Here is a 19,065-nt window from a genome sequence, read left to right as displayed (position 1 = left end):
AGAGAAGACAATAGTGTCATTAATCAGCGAAATATCTTTCAAATTCTCATCTGATAGTGTCAGTGCAGTATCAATAACAAATAGCTTAATCCAATTAGAAATTGAGTGTGTTGTGTATTGTTATGCTTCATTAGGTTCATTGACAACATTTTAAAGTCAAACTCCACTGGAATGAGCATTGAGTCTTGTGTGCTTCGCATCAGTGTGTATGAGGAGTGCTGTCTATGTGCTCAGATCGCCCCCTAATAAGGCACAAGGAGGGTTAAACCAGCAGAAACAACAGAAAATTGGTCATGTGATTGGTCATTTGTTGTAGTTTGGGTTCACAACTATGATGACTTCTACTTCTGAGAACCACGGAAATGTTAAAAGTATCCATAGATCTGCATCTGTTCGGAAACTTTCCTTCACTCCATCCAATGGGATTGAAGTCACTGGTAACACTTTACAATATGGTGCCATTGGTTAATATTAGATTACATTTGTTATAGTGTGGTTTACAATAAGGTTCATTAGTTAACATTAGTTAATGTATTAACTAACATTAACTAACCATAGCAATACATTTGTTGCAGTATTTATTAATCTTTATTAATGTTAGTTAATAAAAATACAGCTGTTCATGTTAGTTCACAGTGCATTAACTAATGTTAACAAATACAACCTTTGATTTTAATGACGTATTAGTAAATGTTGAAATTAATATTAATAAGAGCTGTAGAAGTATTGTTCATTCTTAGTTCGTGTTAACTAAGGTGCTAACCTTATTGTAAAGAGTTGCCAACTTTGTTAATGTTATTAAATAAAAACATACGAGCGCAGAGATGAACTACAACAAAGACGATTGATTCCAGACACGCGCGGGTTGTTTTACACCATTTCACCACGAGCGTGTGTGATGGCTTTAAATGATCTGCAGAGTTAAAATCTTTATTCTTCGCCGGGCCATTATCGCCTCTCAAACATCTTTGTGTTTGTGTTCAGCACAATGCGGGCCTCAAATAACACCGTCTCATCTGCTAATGGGGGACGAACGAGTGTTTCATACAACAGCCGTTCTGTTGTGCCGTCGATAAGGGCAAAAACACTTAACCCCCTTTTTCAATTCTCTGGATCAATTTTCATCCACTCACATCCCACTCCAGCACAGCAGAATAATGACGGGTTACATACACTTTATTTTGAAATTCGCTCAAAAGCAGACGGCGAATAAATCAGAGAGGCTTTTCTCCCAATTTTCAGGCCGCGTCCTCGTCGTGACCCGATCGGCCAACGCTGCACTTACATCCAGATTAAACCAGCCCTGATTGTGTATCAACATCAAACCACTTTTCAGTGCAGCTTCGAGTAAACAATAGAAGCTTTAAGTAGCTGTGTGTAAAGTGTTCACTCAGACGTCTTTAACGAGAGCGCTTTAATACGCGTTAGATTAGCACTTAACAGCGCGAGGAGCCGTGATGAAGGGGAGGCTGTTAATGGCCCCCGGGGACCGTAATAAGGACCCAGAGGGGTTCGTTCAGTGGGTTTAAAGGCCGACCTGTGACATCCAGACGCATCGGTGGATCCGCTTCACAGGGCAAAACCACACAAAAACGTAAGGTTGGCATGTGTAAAGGCTATAGCCGGATGAGGTGGGAACCCGAGCCGAATGGTAAACACCGTTAACTTATAATTGTTGATTAAGTTGATGTGTTGTGGAGTCGGATCGCAGCGGGTCTGATGGGTTCGGGATGATCAGCCGGTTCCTCTGCATTTGCTGCCCTGCATGAAGTCCTGCTGAACCACTGATGGAGGCGCTGGTACTGAACACCAGTGTTGACTAGCAGTGTTGCCAGATTGGGACGGTGATTTGCAGCACAAAAGCTCAGCAAAACACGCCCACAACTTTAACTGCCAAAATAATGTGATATCATTTTATTGCCATGTCAATCAAGGTTGATAAGCACCATTTTTATCTCCATCTTTCCCTCGTGTTTTGTAACAAAATGACCCAAAGCCCCAACACTTTAACTGCCAAAATAATGAGATTTCTGGCTCAATGTAGGAAGAAAAACTCATTTTTGAGAAAACGGCCTTTAAAGATATACACTGTAATTGAAATCTACAGACGCAAATAGATAAAGTGCTCTAAAAGATACAGTTAAAAGTGTGTTTTGGATGTTTTCTGTCCACTAGTCTGAAAAAAAAAAAAAACACTTTATGGCCAACATCTCATAATTGACAGAAACACAGTTTTTTCCCGTATTGTCTCGCCTTAAAGGTACAATATGTACGATTTTTGTACTAATATATCCAAAAATCACTTGTACATTGTGATATATTTCCTGCAGTTGTGTACTTACAATATCCCAAAAGTTCCCAAAGATTTTTAATTTCAGAGAAATTCACAATTTTAAATAATGGCGCGTCGCTGTTCACTTGTCGCCTGTCACTGACGTAATATCCGCGTAATCCCTGGTTTCCGCTAGTGCCGCCGTAGTAACCATGGCGACAGACGTGGACAACTGCGTTACGTCTAGCGGCTCGCTCACGCTGTTGTTGTTTCGTTCAAACATTATGGATCATGGCAAGCAGACTTTGGGACAAAAGGAGAACTAAAACGAGGATCAATATCGGTGTGGCGTTTTCGAGATGCTGAGAGCTAGCGTCCGGGGCTAACTTAGACTCCACAGAGACGCCGCTCTTGCATGTGCTTTATTAGACAGCTGAGCAAATGTACATAAAACTAATCAATGTTATACAGGTCAACCTGATGAAATGTTAGAATATGATCAGTATGTTATTTTAATGTTGATCTAGCTTATTGCTAGCCTCATATAGCAATCAAACTAACACATAGAATAACATTATAACTTTAACACACTCAAATGTGTTTAGTGTGATAGTGTAGAGCAGGTGAAACAGTGCTGCGTTCCCTCACACGCTTCGCTCGTCTAATAAACTGACCTGTGTGAGAAATTCAGGACTTGTGGGGAAGTTAGTTCGGTAGAATGAAATGTCCTTATTCCTTTATAACCGCGGGACTCGCGTGTGGCGCTGAGATCTGTCTCTCATTAGCACTCGCGCCCTACTTTATGCCACAGTCATGATAAAAACATCACTGTATTCACTCATCCATAAACATTATTAGATCCTTCAGCTTGACAACAAGATCCATGATTCCGCTTTTCACTGCGTCATCAACCTACGCCTTTATTAGGAGGTTAGCGAACCCTAGCGGCGAAAACAATTACATATTGTAGCTTTAAGGAAACATTAGGAACAAAGGAAAATCTATAACATGCATTTAGAAAATAGGGTGAATTATAGGGTGATATAATTTTGTTGCCATGTCAATCAAGGTTGATAAGCACCATTTTTATCTCCTTAAAACAAAATGTTTTTCCATAAAAATAAAAAAAAGGAAAAGGGATCAAAACAGGGCAATAAATTAAAGAGAATTAGCAAATATGAGTAATATGTCCAGGTGGAATAGCAAAACGGCAATCAAAGAGATTAACAGATGACTTTAACCCTTGGAAAATCATTTTGCATCAAGAATAAGCCAATTTCAGTGCAAAAAGTGACCATTATAAGTGATTGGAATAAGCAATGTAATTAGAAGATATTTCACACACATTAAAGCACACACCACAGCCAAAATGTGTAATGCGTTGATACGTACAGTACGATAATCCGACAACATAAATATAACAACAAGAACGCGCTTTAACTTCAGACAGAACTACAGTACGTCTTTTGTGAAGTACACATTGTAGAACATAACGCAGAATTTAGACTCACTATCTCACTCTTTACCGTAGATACGACTTACTGTATGTTTATGCCACTTGAATCACTTGAATATACAGCTACAAGTTATCGCGCTAGACCCGGGAACCCGCCCAATCTGGCAACACTGTTGAGTGAGGAACACCTTCAGGACCACAGATTTTCACAGCACATTTTCAGTGTGACAAGACGTTAAATTGAAACGATACATCATTATCAGCCCTCGCAGTGAGTGTGAAAACTTGTGTTTCATTTCAGTCTGTGATTTGCAGCACTTTCCGAAGTGGCTCGTCATAATTTCTCCAATATTTTTTGAGAATCTCTTGCCTTACACTTTTAACAAAACCAACCAATATTAAAATCTCTTAAAGTTCCCCAATTATGCTATTTTAAAAGATTTCTGATTTTTATTTTAAGATTTTGTAAACAGGTTTGCAAATAACACTCATTATATCCATTACAGCTTCAGCTCTTTCCTCTCAGTGTCTGAAACGCTTCAATCGAGGATTCAGTCTCTCTAAGCCCCGCCTCTCTGAGAGCTGCTCTGCTCTGATTGGTCAGAAACGCTCATTATCATATCTGAGTCTCAGCTCTTGATCACAGTGATACGAACAGTGACGATGGCGTGGGTTTTACCGTATCAATCTCATCAAAGTGGATTTGCTTTGTCAGCAGAAAACAGCGTCTTCTCGACACGAACAACACGAACTGAACTCTCCCAGTCTCAGATACACTACAGTGTTTGAGGGGGGAGCTAAGAGACGCTGTTCAGCCAATCAGGACCACAGGCTGGCATTATGCAAATTAGTGACACACATAGGAATATTACACACTACATGAAAGGGAATATACCAAAAATAGGGGCACTTTAATAGAACAAAACCAACCGACATTTAAATCTCTTAATATAATAGAAACAACCAACCAACCGATCAAATCAAAATGTATCTATAAAGCACAATATAAACAACAGTAGTTGACCACTGTGCTGTACAATACCAAACTAAAACTTTAATAAAAAATAAATATAAACAATAGAGACTGCAATGCAATGAGAGAAAAATTATTATAACAATTTTTAAATACTTAAAAATAATTGATAAACTATAACAAAAATTACAATTCAGTGATTGATTTAAATCACTGAATAGATCAATACAACCTATAAATACAATATATCTAGATCTATAGTGTCCTGCACACACTAGTAAAACAATATCAAAAATGATATCTGGTGTCTGAATAACTTTAGGTTTGACTGTATTGAGAAGTCATTGTAAGTCACTTTGCATAAACTTGGCTTTAAGAACGTCTCGTGAGGAGGTATTGTTATGATTGATCTGAAGTTAAATGCTCACCACAACCAGAGCGTTTCTGCTCTCCACAAACAACACATCTGCTCCTCCGCCAATTAACCCCGCAAACTCCATCACACACTCCATTACAGGCATTATGAACGCTCAGGCTGGTTAAAGAAGCACACGCTCGTGTTCCTATCACGGCTCTTCCGCTTCGCCAGCTCCATCTCCTTTAACTAGTGCTCTGATTGTTGGATGCGTGGTGAAGCCACTGGTAAACGCGATAAGTGCTTCATTGTTAATCTAAAGAAAGCACTTTCATCATAACAGTTGAGTGCACAAATCCAGCAGCGCCGAACCAACACGCCAATGATGAGGGAATCAACAGCAAAACTTACTGTACACACTTACATGAATGAGTATTCATTCATGTAACTTATGCAGTCTTAAAAAAAAGATCCAACCCGCTTTACCTGGTTTGCGCTGTAATCATTTAATTAATTATAAATCAGCAAAAATAAAAAACATGGAAATTCAATGTATTTTCTGAATGCATGTTATAGATCTTCCTTTGTTCTTCCCTGATGTTTCCTCAAGGCGAGACATGTTTTTCATGCATCTGTCGATATTGAGATTTTTGGATTTTCATAAAGTGTTTTTTCAGACTAGTGGACAGAAAACACACTTTTAACTGTATCTTTTAGAGCACTTTATCTATTTGCGTCTGTAGATTTCAATTACAGTGTATATCTTTAAAGGCCGTTGAGTTTTTCCTCCTGCATTGAGCCACAAATCTCCACTTCAGCAATACTCACATACACCAAACTTCACAGTTTTATTCTGAAGGCGATAAATAGAGAAATCCAAAATCCCCTCTGTAAAAACCTTCATCTCTAATACATCAAAAAACAGGAATTTCGAACCTGACTTCATCCAATGTTCAGATTTTTGTTCTAGAAATGTAAGCAAATCAGTGCATATTTAATTAGATAACGCCCCATTTGCATATTTAAACATAACATTTCAGAAAACTTGTAATACAATTTTTTTTGTGCAATTATTAATGTAATCAATCAACTGGTGAAGTATGGTGATATTTATTATTATTATTTGTTTACCCTATACAACTGTGCAGTCTTGCCTTAAACATTTAGTGTTCTCCGAGTATAAGGAATAAGCATATGATAGAATCACAGTAACAACAAACAAGAGTGAAAATCAGCAAGCGGCGGCATCATTAATATTCCTGTCACACTAGTGTGCTGTCAACATCTGTACACTCGTGTTGTGTTTGCATTAAGGCACGCACACACTGGAGGGTGTTGCAGTTACTCAGGTACGCAGACCTCGCTTCTGACAGCGTGTGTGTGTGTCTGTCGTCTCAGCTGTTTGCTCACATCAATACATGCATGTGAAACACAACTCTTCATGTGTAACAGAACCGGCTGCAGATGAGAGTGTGATGTTTCATTCAGATCATGACTTTATGATGCTTGCACTTTTACATTTGCTCCCTCAATCTTAAATATTTGCCTATTTACTGGCTTTAGTCCAGAACTCAGTTAGCATGATTGTGGCTAAGAATCTGTGTTTGCATGTGTTCGGTATTCGGAGTTCTAGAGTCATGTGTAATCCTCATTCAGCACATTTAAACACATTTACTCTGCCTTGTGTCGCTTTAATCCTGTATGACATCCTTTCTTCTGTGGAACTTGACGTGTTTCGGGAACCGAACTTGACTTGCATTGGACAAAATACAATGTAGTCAATGGGAACTGAAACGGTTTGGTTACCAACGGTCTACTATTTGCAATTCTCATTATTCATAAAGCTGATTCTCACTAGATTTTCAGTGTCACTGTACACTCAAAAGTTTGGGCTCCGTAAGATTTTATTTATTTATTTATTAAGAAATGAATACTTCTCTTCAGCAAGGATGCATTAAATTGATTATTATTATCAATGTTGAAAACAGTTGTGCTGATTAATATTTTTGTGGAAATCGTGATACACTACTATTAAAAAGTTTGGAGTAAGATTGAAATTAATACTTTTATTCAGTTAGGATTAAATCAAGTTGATGGAAAGTGACAGTAAAGACATTTATAATGTCACATAAGATTTTATTTCAAATAAATACTGTTCTTTTGAACTTTCTAATCATCAAAAAATCCTGAAAAATAAAATGTATCATGGTTTGGACATTAATCACAACTATTTTCAAAATTGATAATAAGCATACATTTTTCTTGAGCATCAAATCATATTAGAATGATTTCTGAAGGATCATGTGACACTGAAGACAAATGATGCTGAAAATGAATTAAGTAAATTACACTTTACTATATATTCAATTAGAAAACAGCAGTTATTGGATCTAAAAACATTGATTGTAATAATATTTCACTGTATTTCTGGTGATCATAGTCACACTATAACAACACATCTGTTCATTCAGAGCATCCGAGCTCGGTCTATCTGAACTCTCAATCATCTTCCTCACTGGGATCTGATCAATAAGCTCATCTGGATCGTCAGATCAGAAGCACAGGGATCAGAAGAGGCTCTGAGGAACACATCTGCCTCCGAATCATTAAAGACACGTTTTCATGAGTGCGCACGCACTTGGAGATCAGCTCGAGTCCATCATTTTACATCTCAACAGTTTAGAGGCGGTTTCAGCAGCGAGTTCATTTGCATTTAAATGTCAGATTGGTAAAGGGTCTGCAGGTCTTGGGGATTAATTGCTTTTCCCTAATCGGGGTCTCTTAAATAAACATAAAATAATGAAACAATTCAGACAGCCGGAGAAAATAATTACAACTATCTCAAAGCAAACTCGTTAATGAAAGGATTAGGATAATATTAGTCTCAGACGTCTGATGGATAACACACAATAGGGAAGAAAAGACCAGCACAACTTCCCTTTCATGATGATTTTGAAGTCATCTTGGATGGGTCAAAAACAGTGGGAACGCACCAATCAAGTGAAGTGTATACAGGTATGCTGGACCAATGAGATTTCACAGTAGGTGGGGCTCAAATATCTGACTGTGGGCCACTGAACTGTATAGGTTATGCATTGAAGTCACTTTCCCGCGGAAACACACTCCCTCAGTCGGACTGAGTGGCAGAAGAGCTGCTGAGTGACTGGATTTAATAGAGGAAAGTAAGAAAACGCGAGTAAAACAAATGATTATCAGTTTAAACTAAAGGTTGAACTTGATAGTGATATACTGCCACTCAGTGTTTCTGCCACTCAGTGTTTCTGCCACTCAGTGTTTCTGCCTCTCAGTGTTTCTGCCACTTACTGTTTCTGCCCCTCAGTGTTTCTGCCCCTCACTGTTTCTGCCACTTACTGTTTCTGCCCCTCAATGTTTCTGCCCCTCAGTGTTTCTGCCACTCAGTGTTTCTGCCCCTCAGTGTTTCTGCCACTCAGTGTTTCTGCCACTCAGTGTTTCTGCCACTTACTGTTTCTGCCTCTCAGTGTTTCTGCCCCTCAGTGTTTCTGCCACTCACTGTTTCTGCCACTCACTGTTTCTGCCACTCAGTGTTTCTGCCGCTCAGTGTCTCTGCCTCTCAGTGTTTCTGCCACTCAGTGTTTCTGCCCCTCACTGTTTCTGCCACTCAGTGTTTCTCACTGTTTCTGCCCCTCACTGTTTCTGCCACTCAGTGTTTCTCACTGTTTCTGCCACTCACTGTTTCTGCCACTCAGTGTTTCTGCCGCTCAGTGTTTCTGCCTCTCAGTGTCTCTGCCGCTCAGTGTTTCTGCCACTCAGTGTTTCTGCCTCTCAGTGTTTCTGCCACTCAGTGCTTCTGCCACTCAGTGTTTCTGCCACTCAGTGTTTCTGCCTCTCAGTGTTTCTGCCTCTCAGTGTTTCTGCCTCTCAGTGTTTCTGCCTCTCAGTGTTTCTGCCGCTCAGTGTTTCTGCCTCTCAGTGTTTCTGCCTCTCAGTGCTTCTGCGACTCAGTGTTTCTGCCTCTCAGTGTTTCTGCCACTCAGTGTTTCTGCCTCTCAGTGTTTCTGCCACTCAGTGTTTCTGCCGCTCAGTGTTTCTGCCGCTCAGTGTTTCTGCCTCTCAGTGTTTCTGCCTCTCAGTGTTTCTGCCTCTCAGTGTTTCTGCCTCTCAGTGTTTCTGCCGCTCAGTGTTTCTGCCTCTCAGTGTTTCTGCCTCTCAGTGTTTCTGCCGCTCAGTGTTTCTGCCTCTCAGTGTTTCTGCCGCTCAGTGTTTCTGCCTCTCAGTGTTTCTGCCTCTCAGTGCTTCTGCGACTCAGTGTTTCTGCCTCTCAGTGTTTCTGCCACTCAGTGTTTCTGCCTCTCAGTGTTTCTGCCACTCAGTGTTTCTGCCGCTCAGTGTTTCTGCCACTCAGTGTTTCTGCCGCTCAGTGTTTCTGCCGCTCAGTGTTTCTGCCTCTCAGTGTTTCTGCCACTCAGTGTTTCTGCCTCTCAGTGTTTCTGCCTCTCAGTGTTTCTGCCACTCAGTGTTTCTGCCTCTCAGTGTTTCTGCCTCTCAGTGTTTCTGCCGCTCAGTGTTTCTGCCGCTCAGTGCTTCTGCCTCTCAGTGTTTCTGCCTCTCAGTGTTTCTCAGTGTTTCTGCCTCTCAGTGTTTCTGCCTCTCAGTGTTTCTGCCGCTCAGTGTTTCTGCCTCTCAGTGTTTCTGCCACTCAGTGTTTCTGCCTCTCAGTGTTTCTGCCTCTCAGTGTTTCTGCCGCTCAGTGTTTCTGCCGCTCAGTGCTTCTGCCACTCAGTGTTTCTGCCTCTCAGTGTTTCTGCCGCTCAGTGTTTCTGCCGCTCAGTGTTTCTGCCTCTCAGTGCTTCTGCGACTCAGTGTTTCTGCCTCTCAGTGTTTCTGCCTCTCAGTGTTTCTGCCTCTCAGTGTTTCTCAGTGTTTCTGCCTCTCAGTGTTTCTGCCTCTCAGTGTTTCTCAGTGTTTCTGCCGCTCAGTGTTTCTGCCACTCAGTGTTTCTGCCTCTCAGTGTTTCTGCCTCTCAGTGTTTCTCAGTGTTTCTGCCTCTCAGTGTTTCTGCCTCTCAGTGTTTCTCAGTGTTTCTGCCTCTCAGTGCTTCTGCGACTCAGTGTTTCTGCCTCTCAGTGTTTCTGCCTCTCAGTGTTTCTGCCTCTCAGTGTTTCTCAGTGTTTCTGCCTCTCAGTGTTTCTGCCACTCAGTGTTTCTGCCTCTCAGTGTTTCTGCCACTCAGTGTTTCTGCCACTCAGTGTTTCTGCCTCTCAGTGCTTCTGCCTCTCAGTGTTTCTGCCTCTCAGTGTTTCTGCCTCTCAGTGTTTCTGCCTCTCAGTGTTTCTGCCTCTCAGTGTTTCTCAGTGTTTCTGCCTCTCAGTGCTTCTGCCTCTCAGTGTTTCTGCCACTCAGTGTTTCTGCCACTCAGTGTTTCTGCCTCTCAGTGCTTCTGCCTCTCAGTGTTTCTGCCTCTCAGTGCTTCTGCCTCTCAGTGTTTCTGCCTCTCAGTGTTTCTGCCTCTCAGTGTTTCTGCCGCTCAGTGTTTCTGCCGCTCAGTGCTTCTGCCTCTCAGTGTTTCTGCCTCTCAGTGTTTCTGCCGCTCAGTGCTTCTGCCGCTCAGTGTTTCTGCCTCTCAGTGTTTCTGCCTCTCAGTGTTTCTGCCGCTCAGTGTTTCTGCCGCTCAGTGTTTCTGCCGCTCAGTGTTTCTGCCGCTCAGTGTTTCTGCCGCTCAGTGTTTCTGCCTCTCAGTGTTTCTGCCTCTCAGTGTTTCTGCCTCTCAGTGTTTCTGCCTCTCAGTGTTTCTGCCTCTCAGTGTTTCTGCCGCTCAGTGTTTCTGCCGCTCAGTGTTTCTGCCGCTCAGTGTTTCTGCCTCTCAGTGTTTCTGCCGTTCAGTGTTTCTGCCTCTCAGTGTTTCTGCCGCTCAGTGTTTCTGCCGCTCAGTGTTTCTGCCGCTCAGCGTTTCTGCCTCTCAGTGTTTCTGCCTCTCAGTGTTTCTGCCGCTCAGTGTTTCTGCCGCTCAGTGTTTCTGCCGCTCAGTGTTTCTGCCTCTCAGTGTTTCTGCCGCTCAGTGTTTCTGCCGCTCAGTGTTTCTGCCTCTCAGTGTTTCTGCCGCTCAGTGTTTCTGCCGCTCAGTGTTTCTGCCGCTCAGTGTTTCTGCCTCTCAGTGTTTCTGCCGCTCAGTGTTTCTGCCGCTCAGTGTTTCTGCCGCTCAGTGTTTCTGCCGCTCAGTGTTTCTGCCTCTCAGTGTTTCTGCCACTCAGTGTTTCTGCCGCTCAGTGTTTCTGCCTCTCAGTGTTTCTGCCGCTCAGTGTTTCTGCCTCTCAGTGTTTCTGCCTCTCAGTGTTTCTGCCGCTCAGTGTTTCTGCCGCTCAGTGTTTCTGCCTCTCAGTGTTTCTGCCGCTCAGTGTTTCTGCCGCTCAGTGTTTCTGCCGCTCAGTGTTTCTGCCGCTCAGTGTTTCTGCCTCTCAGTGTTTCTGCCACTCAGTGTTTCTGCCGCTCAGTGTTTCTGCCTCTCAGTGTTTCTGCCGCTCAGTGTTTCTGCCGCTCAGTGTTTCTGCCTCTCAGTGTTTCTGCCGCTCAGTGTTTCTGCCGCTCAGTGTTTCTGCCTCTCAGTGTTTCTGCCGCTCAGTGTTTCTGCCGCTCAGTGTTTCTGCCGCTCAGTGTTTCTGCCGCTCAGTGTTTCTGCCTCTCAGTGTTTCTGCCGCTCAGTGTTTCTGCCGCTCAGTGTTTCTGCCGCTCAGTGTTTCTGCCGCTCAGTGTTTCTGCCGCTCAGTGTTTCTGCCTCTCAGTGTTTCTGCCACTCAGTGTTTCTGCCGCTCAGTGTTTCTGCCTCTCAGTGTTTCTGCCGCTCAGTGTTTCTGCCTCTCAGTGTTTCTGCCTCTCAGTGTTTCTGCCGCTCAGTGTTTCTGCCGCTCAGTGTTTCTGCCGCTCAGTGTTTCTGCCTCTCAGTGTTTCTGCCTCTCAGTGTTTCTGCCGCTCAGTGTTTCTGCCGCTCAGTGTTTCTGCCGCTCAGTGTTTCTGCCTCTCAGTGTTTCTGCCGCTCAGTGTTTCTGCCGCTCAGTGTTTCTGCCTCTCAGTGTTTCTGCCGCTCAGTGTTTCTGCCGCTCAGTGTTTCTGCCGCTCAGTGTTTCTGCCGCTCAGTGTTTCTGCCTCTCAGTGTTTCTGCCTCTCAGTGTTTCTGCCGCTCAGTGTTTCTGCCACTCAGTGTTTCTGCCTCTCAGTGTTTCTGCCACTCAGTGCTTCTGCCGCTCAGTGTTTCTGCCTCTCAGTGTTTCTGCCTCTCAGTGTTTCTGCCTCTCAGTGTTTCTCAGTGTTTCTGCCGCTCAGTGTTTCTGCCTCTCAGTGTTTCTGCCTCTCAGTGTTTCTGCCTCTCAGTGTTTCTCAGTGTTTCTGCCGCTCAGTGTTTCTGCCTCTCAGTGTTTCTGCCTCTCAGTGTTTCTGCCTCTCAGTGTTTCTGCCACTCAGTGCTTCTGCCACTCAGTGTTTCTGCCTCTCAGTGTTTCTGCCTCTCAGTGTTTCTGCCGCTCAGTGTTTCTGCCTCTCAGTGTTTCTGCCACTCAGTGCTTCTGCCGCTCAGTGTTTCTGCCTCTCAGTGTTTCTGCCTCTCAGTGTTTCTGCCTCTCAGTGTTTCTGCCACTCAGTGTTTCTGCCTCTCAGTGTTTCTGCCTCTCAGTGTTTCTGCCGCTCAGTGCTTCTGCCGCTCAGTGTTTCTGCCGCTCAGTGCTTCTGCCGCTCAGTGTTTCTGCCTCTCAGTGTTTCTGCTACTCAGTGTTTCTGCCTCTCAGTGTTTCTGCCTCTCAGTGTTTCTGCCACTCAGTGCTTCTGCCGCTCAGTGTTTCTGCCTCTCAGTGTTTCTGCCTCTCAGTGTTTCTGCCTCTCAGTGTTTCTGCCGCTCAGTGTTTCTGCCTCTCAGTGTTTCTGCCGCTCAGTGTTTCTGCCGCTCAGTGTTTCTGCCACTCAGTGTTTCTGCCACTCAGTGTTTCTGCCTCTCAGTGTTTCTGCCTCTCAGTGTTTCTGCCTCTCAGTGTTTCTGCCACTCAGTGCTTCTGCCGCTCAGTGTTTCTGCCTCTCAGTGTTTCTGCCTCTCAGTGTTTCTGCCTCTCAGTGCTTCTGCCGCTCAGTGTTTCTGCCTCTCAGTGTTTCTGCCTCTCAGTGTTTCTGCCTCTCAGTGCTTCTGCCGCTCAGTGTTTCTGCCACTCAGTGCTTCTGCCGCTCAGTGTTTCTGCCTCTCAGTGTTTCTGCCACTCAGTGTTTCTGCCTCTCAGTGTTTCTGCCTCTCAGTGTTTCTGCCACTCAGTGCTTCTGCCGCTCAGTGTTTCTGCCTCTCAGTGTTTCTGCCTCTCAGTGTTTCTGCCTCTCAGTGTTTCTGCCTCTCAGTGTTTCTGCCGCTCAGTGTTTCTGCCTCTCAGTGTTTCTGCCGCTCAGTGTTTCAGCCGCTCAGTGTTTCTGCCACTCAGTGTTTCTGCCACTCAGTGTTTCTGCCTCTCAGTGTTTCTGCCTCTCAGTGTTTCTGCCTCTCAGTGTTTCTGCCACTCAGTGCTTCTGCCGCTCAGTGTTTCTGCCTCTCAGTGTTTCTGCGACTCAGTGTTTCTGCCTCTCAGTGTTTCTGCCGCTCAGTGTTTCTGCCTCTCAGTGTTTCTGCCTCTCAGTGTTTCTGCCGCTCAGTGTTTCTGCCGCTCAGTGTTTCTGCCTCTCAGTGTTTCTGCCTCTCAGTGTTTCTGCCTCTCAGTGTTTCAGCCACTCAGTGCTTCTGCCGCTCAGTGTTTCTGCCTCTCAGTGTTTCTGCCTCTCAGTGTTTCTGCCTCTCAGTGTTTCTGCCTCTCAGTGTTTCAGCCACTCAGTGCTTCTGCCGCTCAGTGTTTCTGCCTCTCAGTGTTTCAGCCACTCAGTGCTTCTGCCGCTCAGTGTTTCTGCCACTCAGTGTTTCTGCCGCTCAGTGTTTCTGCCACTCAGTGTTTCTGCCTCTCAGTGTTTCTCAGTGTTTCTGCCACTCAGTGTTTCTGCCTCTCAGTGTTTCTGCCACTCAGTGCTTCTGCCGCTCAGTGTTTCTGCCGCTCAGTGTTTCTGCCTCTCAGTGTTTCTGCCACTCAGTGCTTCTGCCACTCAGTGTTTCTGCCACTCAGTGTTTCTGCCACTCAGTGCTTCTGCCACTCAGTGTTTCTGCCACTCAGTGCTTCTGCCACTCAGTGTTTCTGCCACTCAGTGTTTCTGCCTCTCAGTGTTTCTGCCACTCAGTGTTTCTGCCGCTCAGTGTTTCTGCCACTCAGTGTTTCTGCCGCTCAGTGTTTCTGCCGCTCAGTGTTTTTGCCGCTCAGTGTTTCTGCCTCTCAGTGTTTCTGCCGCTCAGTGTTTCTGCCACTCAGTGCTTCTGCCGCTCAGTGTTTCTCAGTGTTTCTGCCTCTCAGTGTTTCTGCCGCTCAGTGTTTCTCAGTGTTTCTGCCTCTCAGTGTTTCTGCCGCTCAGTGTTTCTGCCACTCAGTGCTTCTGCCGCTCAGTGTCTCTCCCTCTCAGTGTTTCTGCCGCTCAGTGTTTCTGCCTCTCAGTGTTTCTGCCGCTCAGTGTTTTTGCCGCTCAGTGTTTCTGCCTCTCAGTGTTTCTGCCGCTCAGTGTTTCTGCCACTCAGTGCTTCTGCCGCTCAGTGTTTCTCAGTGTTTCTGCCTCTCAGTGTTTCTGCCGCTCAGTGTTTCTCAGTGTTTCTGCCTCTCAGTGTTTCTGCCGCTCAGTGTTTCTGCCACTCAGTGCTTCTGCCGCTCAGTGTCTCTCCCTCTCAGTGTTTCTGCCGCTCAGTGTTTCTACCCCTCAGTGTTTCTGCCTCCCAGTGTTTCTGCCGCTCAGTGTCTCTCCCTCTCAGTGTTCTGCCTCTCAGTGTTTCTGCGACTCAGTGTTTCTGCCTCTCAGTGTTTCTGCCGCTCAGTGTTTCTGCCTCTCAGTGTTTCTGCCTCTCAGTGTTTCTGCCACTCAGTGTTTCTGCCACTCAGTGTTTCTGCCACTCAGTGTTTCTGCCACTCAGTGTTTCTGCCGCTGTTTCAGTGGGTGTAAACGGCTGACGATGACGTAACACGTATAACCTCTATTGTCCACAGTGAGTTTCCGGGCTGGTGAGGCACAGATGAGGCTAGCCTCAGATACATATATATATATATATATATATAATGTACAAGCTCACCTGGAGGTCCTGCAGGTGTGTGTTCCAGGCCGCGGTGACGGGCGCTGTGTGTTCGGGGTGTGTGAGGTAGACGTGCGCCTGCAGAGCGTGAGCCAGCGTGAGTCCGGCGCTGACGGCACACAGAACCTTCTCCGTGTGACTGAAGCAGAGCCGGGCCTGGAGCGCTGGCGGCCCGTCCAGCATCTGCATAGAGCAGGGGGTCAGAGCGACCTGTCCCGCGCAGAACACAGCCTCCCGCACCTGACACACAGCAGTAAATACACATATATTTACATATAAATTCATTAATTAATAAACACATACTATATAAATTATTATTACACGGCTCTAGGGAGTACTTGATTCTGATTGGTCAATCATGCCTTTCAACGGTGTGATATTCCCAGATAACAGAAACACAGGCACATCTGGGTTACTGAAGTCAACAGCGCTATACGCTTATTAGGAATGTTTTTTCTTCGTGGAAGTTTTGCGTTTGGTGAGCTAATAAAATATATTAAAACTCAGTCAAATCAATATTTTGTGTACAGTTATTTAATTATGCCATCCAGTATCGTGGACTCGCTCTCTCTTGTTTCATACAAACGCAGCGGCGGCCATTTTATGACTATTGTTTTGTACACTGTTAATATAAGATACAAACAGGTACGATTTTAAAACAGTTTAATCTGAAATCAATATCTCTTATCTCCATAATTATGTATGTGTCGAAATGCTGTGTAATAAGTGTTATGACTGTATACTGTATCTCTTAAATGTCCGTTTAGTTTGATCTCGCCGCTGAAACTGCTCTCTCCGCGAAGCTTTGCGTTTAAAGAGATAATAACATATTTCAACTCAGATCAATATTTTGTGTCTAATTTTTTACTTATGAATAAATATGAATAAAGATATATGTTTTATTATGTGTTTACTTTGTTTAAAATGTCAGCATATTTAATGTTTATTGAAAAAAAAAAAAAAAAATCACATAAAATCAAGTTTTTAATTTGATCTGTATTCAGATATACAGGCTTGCAAAATGAGCAAAAACCATAAAAGATAAATAGAAAATAAAGAATTTGTACATGGTAATATTCAGTAAAAAAAAAAAGCATTTAATATGTTATACATCTAATGAATATTCAGTAATATTGACTGCACTGACATCATCAGATGAGAACAAAACTTGATCTGATTAATGACACTATTGTCTTCTGCATGAGTCTCGTATTTGATGAAGTTTGCATCATGGGTTTGATTATCACTGTGAAGCTGCTTTGAAACAGTCTGTACTGGATAACGCGCTGTAGAAATAAAGCTTGATTTAGTTTGCCTTTCTGAAGCTCAAAACACTAACCATTGACCAAAAATGAAAAAGTTTCCCGGCCGGTTTAGTATCAGCTGCTGATGGAAACGTCCATAAATCACAAGACTTCGCCACAGACTTGCATCAAAAGAGGTGCAACTCATTAACATTATTATAACATTAGTGTTTGAACAGCAGAGCATCAATTAACGCTCCACACCTTCACTGTTATTTTATCACCTAGAGTTCCCGTTTCACACCCGCGATGAAAGCTCGCGCAATCACTAATAACCAGGTGATAATTAGCTGAGAATCTGCAGCTAAAAATACAGGAGCTGGTCAGAGACGTGGCGATCGAGAGGTCAGACCAGCTCCAGCTCTACACACACTCATCATGCACAGGAATTACTCACTTACTCTAAACACACATTTCAGGTGTTTGATGGGAAGAGAGAAAAAGAAAGAATTTGATTGCATGGACACATTAATGCGTTCGATCCAAAAGGATCAGTCAACATTTGATTTTGATTTTGTAGTCAGACATCATGTGCATTGAGTGTTAGTTTGGGATCATATAGTTTGTATTAATATTTTGCATTAGTTTTTTATTTTTTATATTTTCCATCCTGTATTTTTATTTTTTTTCAGTTTTAGTTCTATTTATTTTAATATGTCAAGTTAAACAAAATGAAAACTAGATGTTTCAACTAGTCCAACTAGTAAATAAAATTTAAATTGGTAACACTTTACAATAAGGTTCATTAGTTAATGCATTAACTAACATGAACTAACCATGAGCAATTTATTAATCTTTATAATAAGATTAGTAAATAAAAATACAGCTGTTCATTGTGTGTTCATGTTAGTTCACAGTGCATTAACTAATGTTAACTAATACAACATTTGATTTTAATAACGTATTAGTAAATGTTGAAATTAACATTAACTAAGATTAATAAATGCTGTAGAAGAGCAGTTCGTTATTACTTCATGTTAAGTAATATAGTTAACTAATGTTAAATGAACCTTTTTGTAAAGTGTTACCAATAATATTAACAGATAAAACTTTTGATTTAAACTTTAGTGTTTAAAAAAGTTGATGATCAGCAACAGATTTGTTTTATCATTTCCACATACATTTCATGGCCTCTAGAATATTTTGTTGTATGAATATCTGAATATGCAATATATCAAAAGAAAGAACAGAGCATCTGCTTTTAAACAAAACATTTTGTTCTAGCTTCATGCATTTTTTTCATAAAGTTTCTGAGAAAAATCATGTTTTTGCAGGGAAAGAGTTAATAATGTATGAGTAAATGCTGGAATGAACATGAACTAAGATTATCATTCTATCATTGTTATCAAGTATTACCACAGTATCATGGTTAGCATGTTAACAGCTAGTTACCAATGAAACCTTATTGTAAAGTGTTACAGTTTTTAACATCTTGTTGGATTTCAGATAACTCTTATTTATTTATTTAGTTTTGTTTTGTTTTTTAGTCCTACATCATGTGCATTGAGTGTTAGTCTAGGATCTTATAATTTGTCATATTTGTTTGTTTTAGTTTTTATTTCAGTTTTAGTTCTAGATATTTTAATACATCAAGTTAAACTGAAGGAAAATGAGATGTTTCCAACTAGAAAATAAAATGTAAATAGTTTACAATAAGGTATCATCAGCTAATGTTAGTTAATGCATTGTAACGCAATGCAATGTTAGTTAGTAAATGCTGGAATGAACATGGACTGAGATTAATAAATGCTGTAGAGGTATATCATTGTTATCAAGTGTTATCACAGTATCATGGTGAGTTCATGTTAATAGCAAATGAAACCTTGTTACAGTTTTTAACAACGTGATTGATTTCGGCTAATATTTATTTTATTTTCAAGTTATGATATTTTTTATTTTGTGTTGGAGACAAACTTGCATGCACACATGCATCCTCAGGACTTTTCTTAGAAAGCATGTACGATGATCTTTCCTCTCAGACGTGCTTGCGACGACAGATCAACAAGGAGCGCTTTGCTGCGGGGAGCGAAGAGTCACATTCATTTCCATAATCATATGTGTTTCTGGAGATTCCCGCTGCCGGCTTCACCTGTCAACTGTGATGAATCTCCGCATCCGCCCGGACCGCTGCAAATTACCAGGACGAGGAGAACCAAAGGAAGAAAGCGGGATCAATCAGCGCATCATTTACCTGGGAGCGCGATTCCCAAATCTACGGCGTTCCCAAATCGGGATTGGCGTTCCCGTTATGAGCCATCAAGAGCCATCAGAGCTTTCCCACACGATCCGGCATGGAGTCCGACGTACAGAGAGCGTTCAGAAAACAAGCACTTTCGGCTTCATATTTGTGGATTTGAATATCAAAAGCAAGACCTCTCGGCTATTGTAATATTTAAAAATAAAACAGGTGCGGCGTGATCAATTATTAAGAGCCTGGCGCAGGTAACTCGCGATCCGGGGAATACTATTTACATAAAATTAACAGTTCAAAAGAATGAGTTCACACACCAATCAAACCTGTTAATTGACTGTCAATGGTGTGTCCCTGAATATACAACACACCTACATTA

At 42.6% G+C, this 19,065-nt stretch overlaps 1 protein-coding gene across 3 annotated transcripts in view; it reads right to left on the bottom strand.

The window, feature by feature from the left end:
• Nucleotides 1-19,065, bottom strand: part of dph6 (diphthamine biosynthesis 6) — a 136,735-nt gene that overhangs the window by 11,358 nt on the left and 106,312 nt on the right. For all 3 annotated transcript variants that reach the window (XM_056236067.1, XM_056236068.1, XM_056236070.1), the window contains exon 13: nt 15,192-15,431. In XM_056236067.1, the coding sequence (XP_056092042.1) occupies nt 15,192-15,431 (240 nt within the window). The remainder of the gene's footprint in view (nt 1-15,191; nt 15,432-19,065) is intronic.

This window comes from Rhinichthys klamathensis, unplaced genomic scaffold, assembly GCF_029890125.1.
Source record: "Rhinichthys klamathensis goyatoka isolate OS25496 unplaced genomic scaffold, OSU_Roscu_1.1 h1tg000437l_1, whole genome shotgun sequence".
Lineage (NCBI taxonomy): Eukaryota > Metazoa > Chordata > Actinopteri > Cypriniformes > Leuciscidae > Rhinichthys > Rhinichthys klamathensis.
Note: the sequence above shows the minus strand (reverse complement) of the source record. Positions and strands in the feature narration are given on the sequence as shown.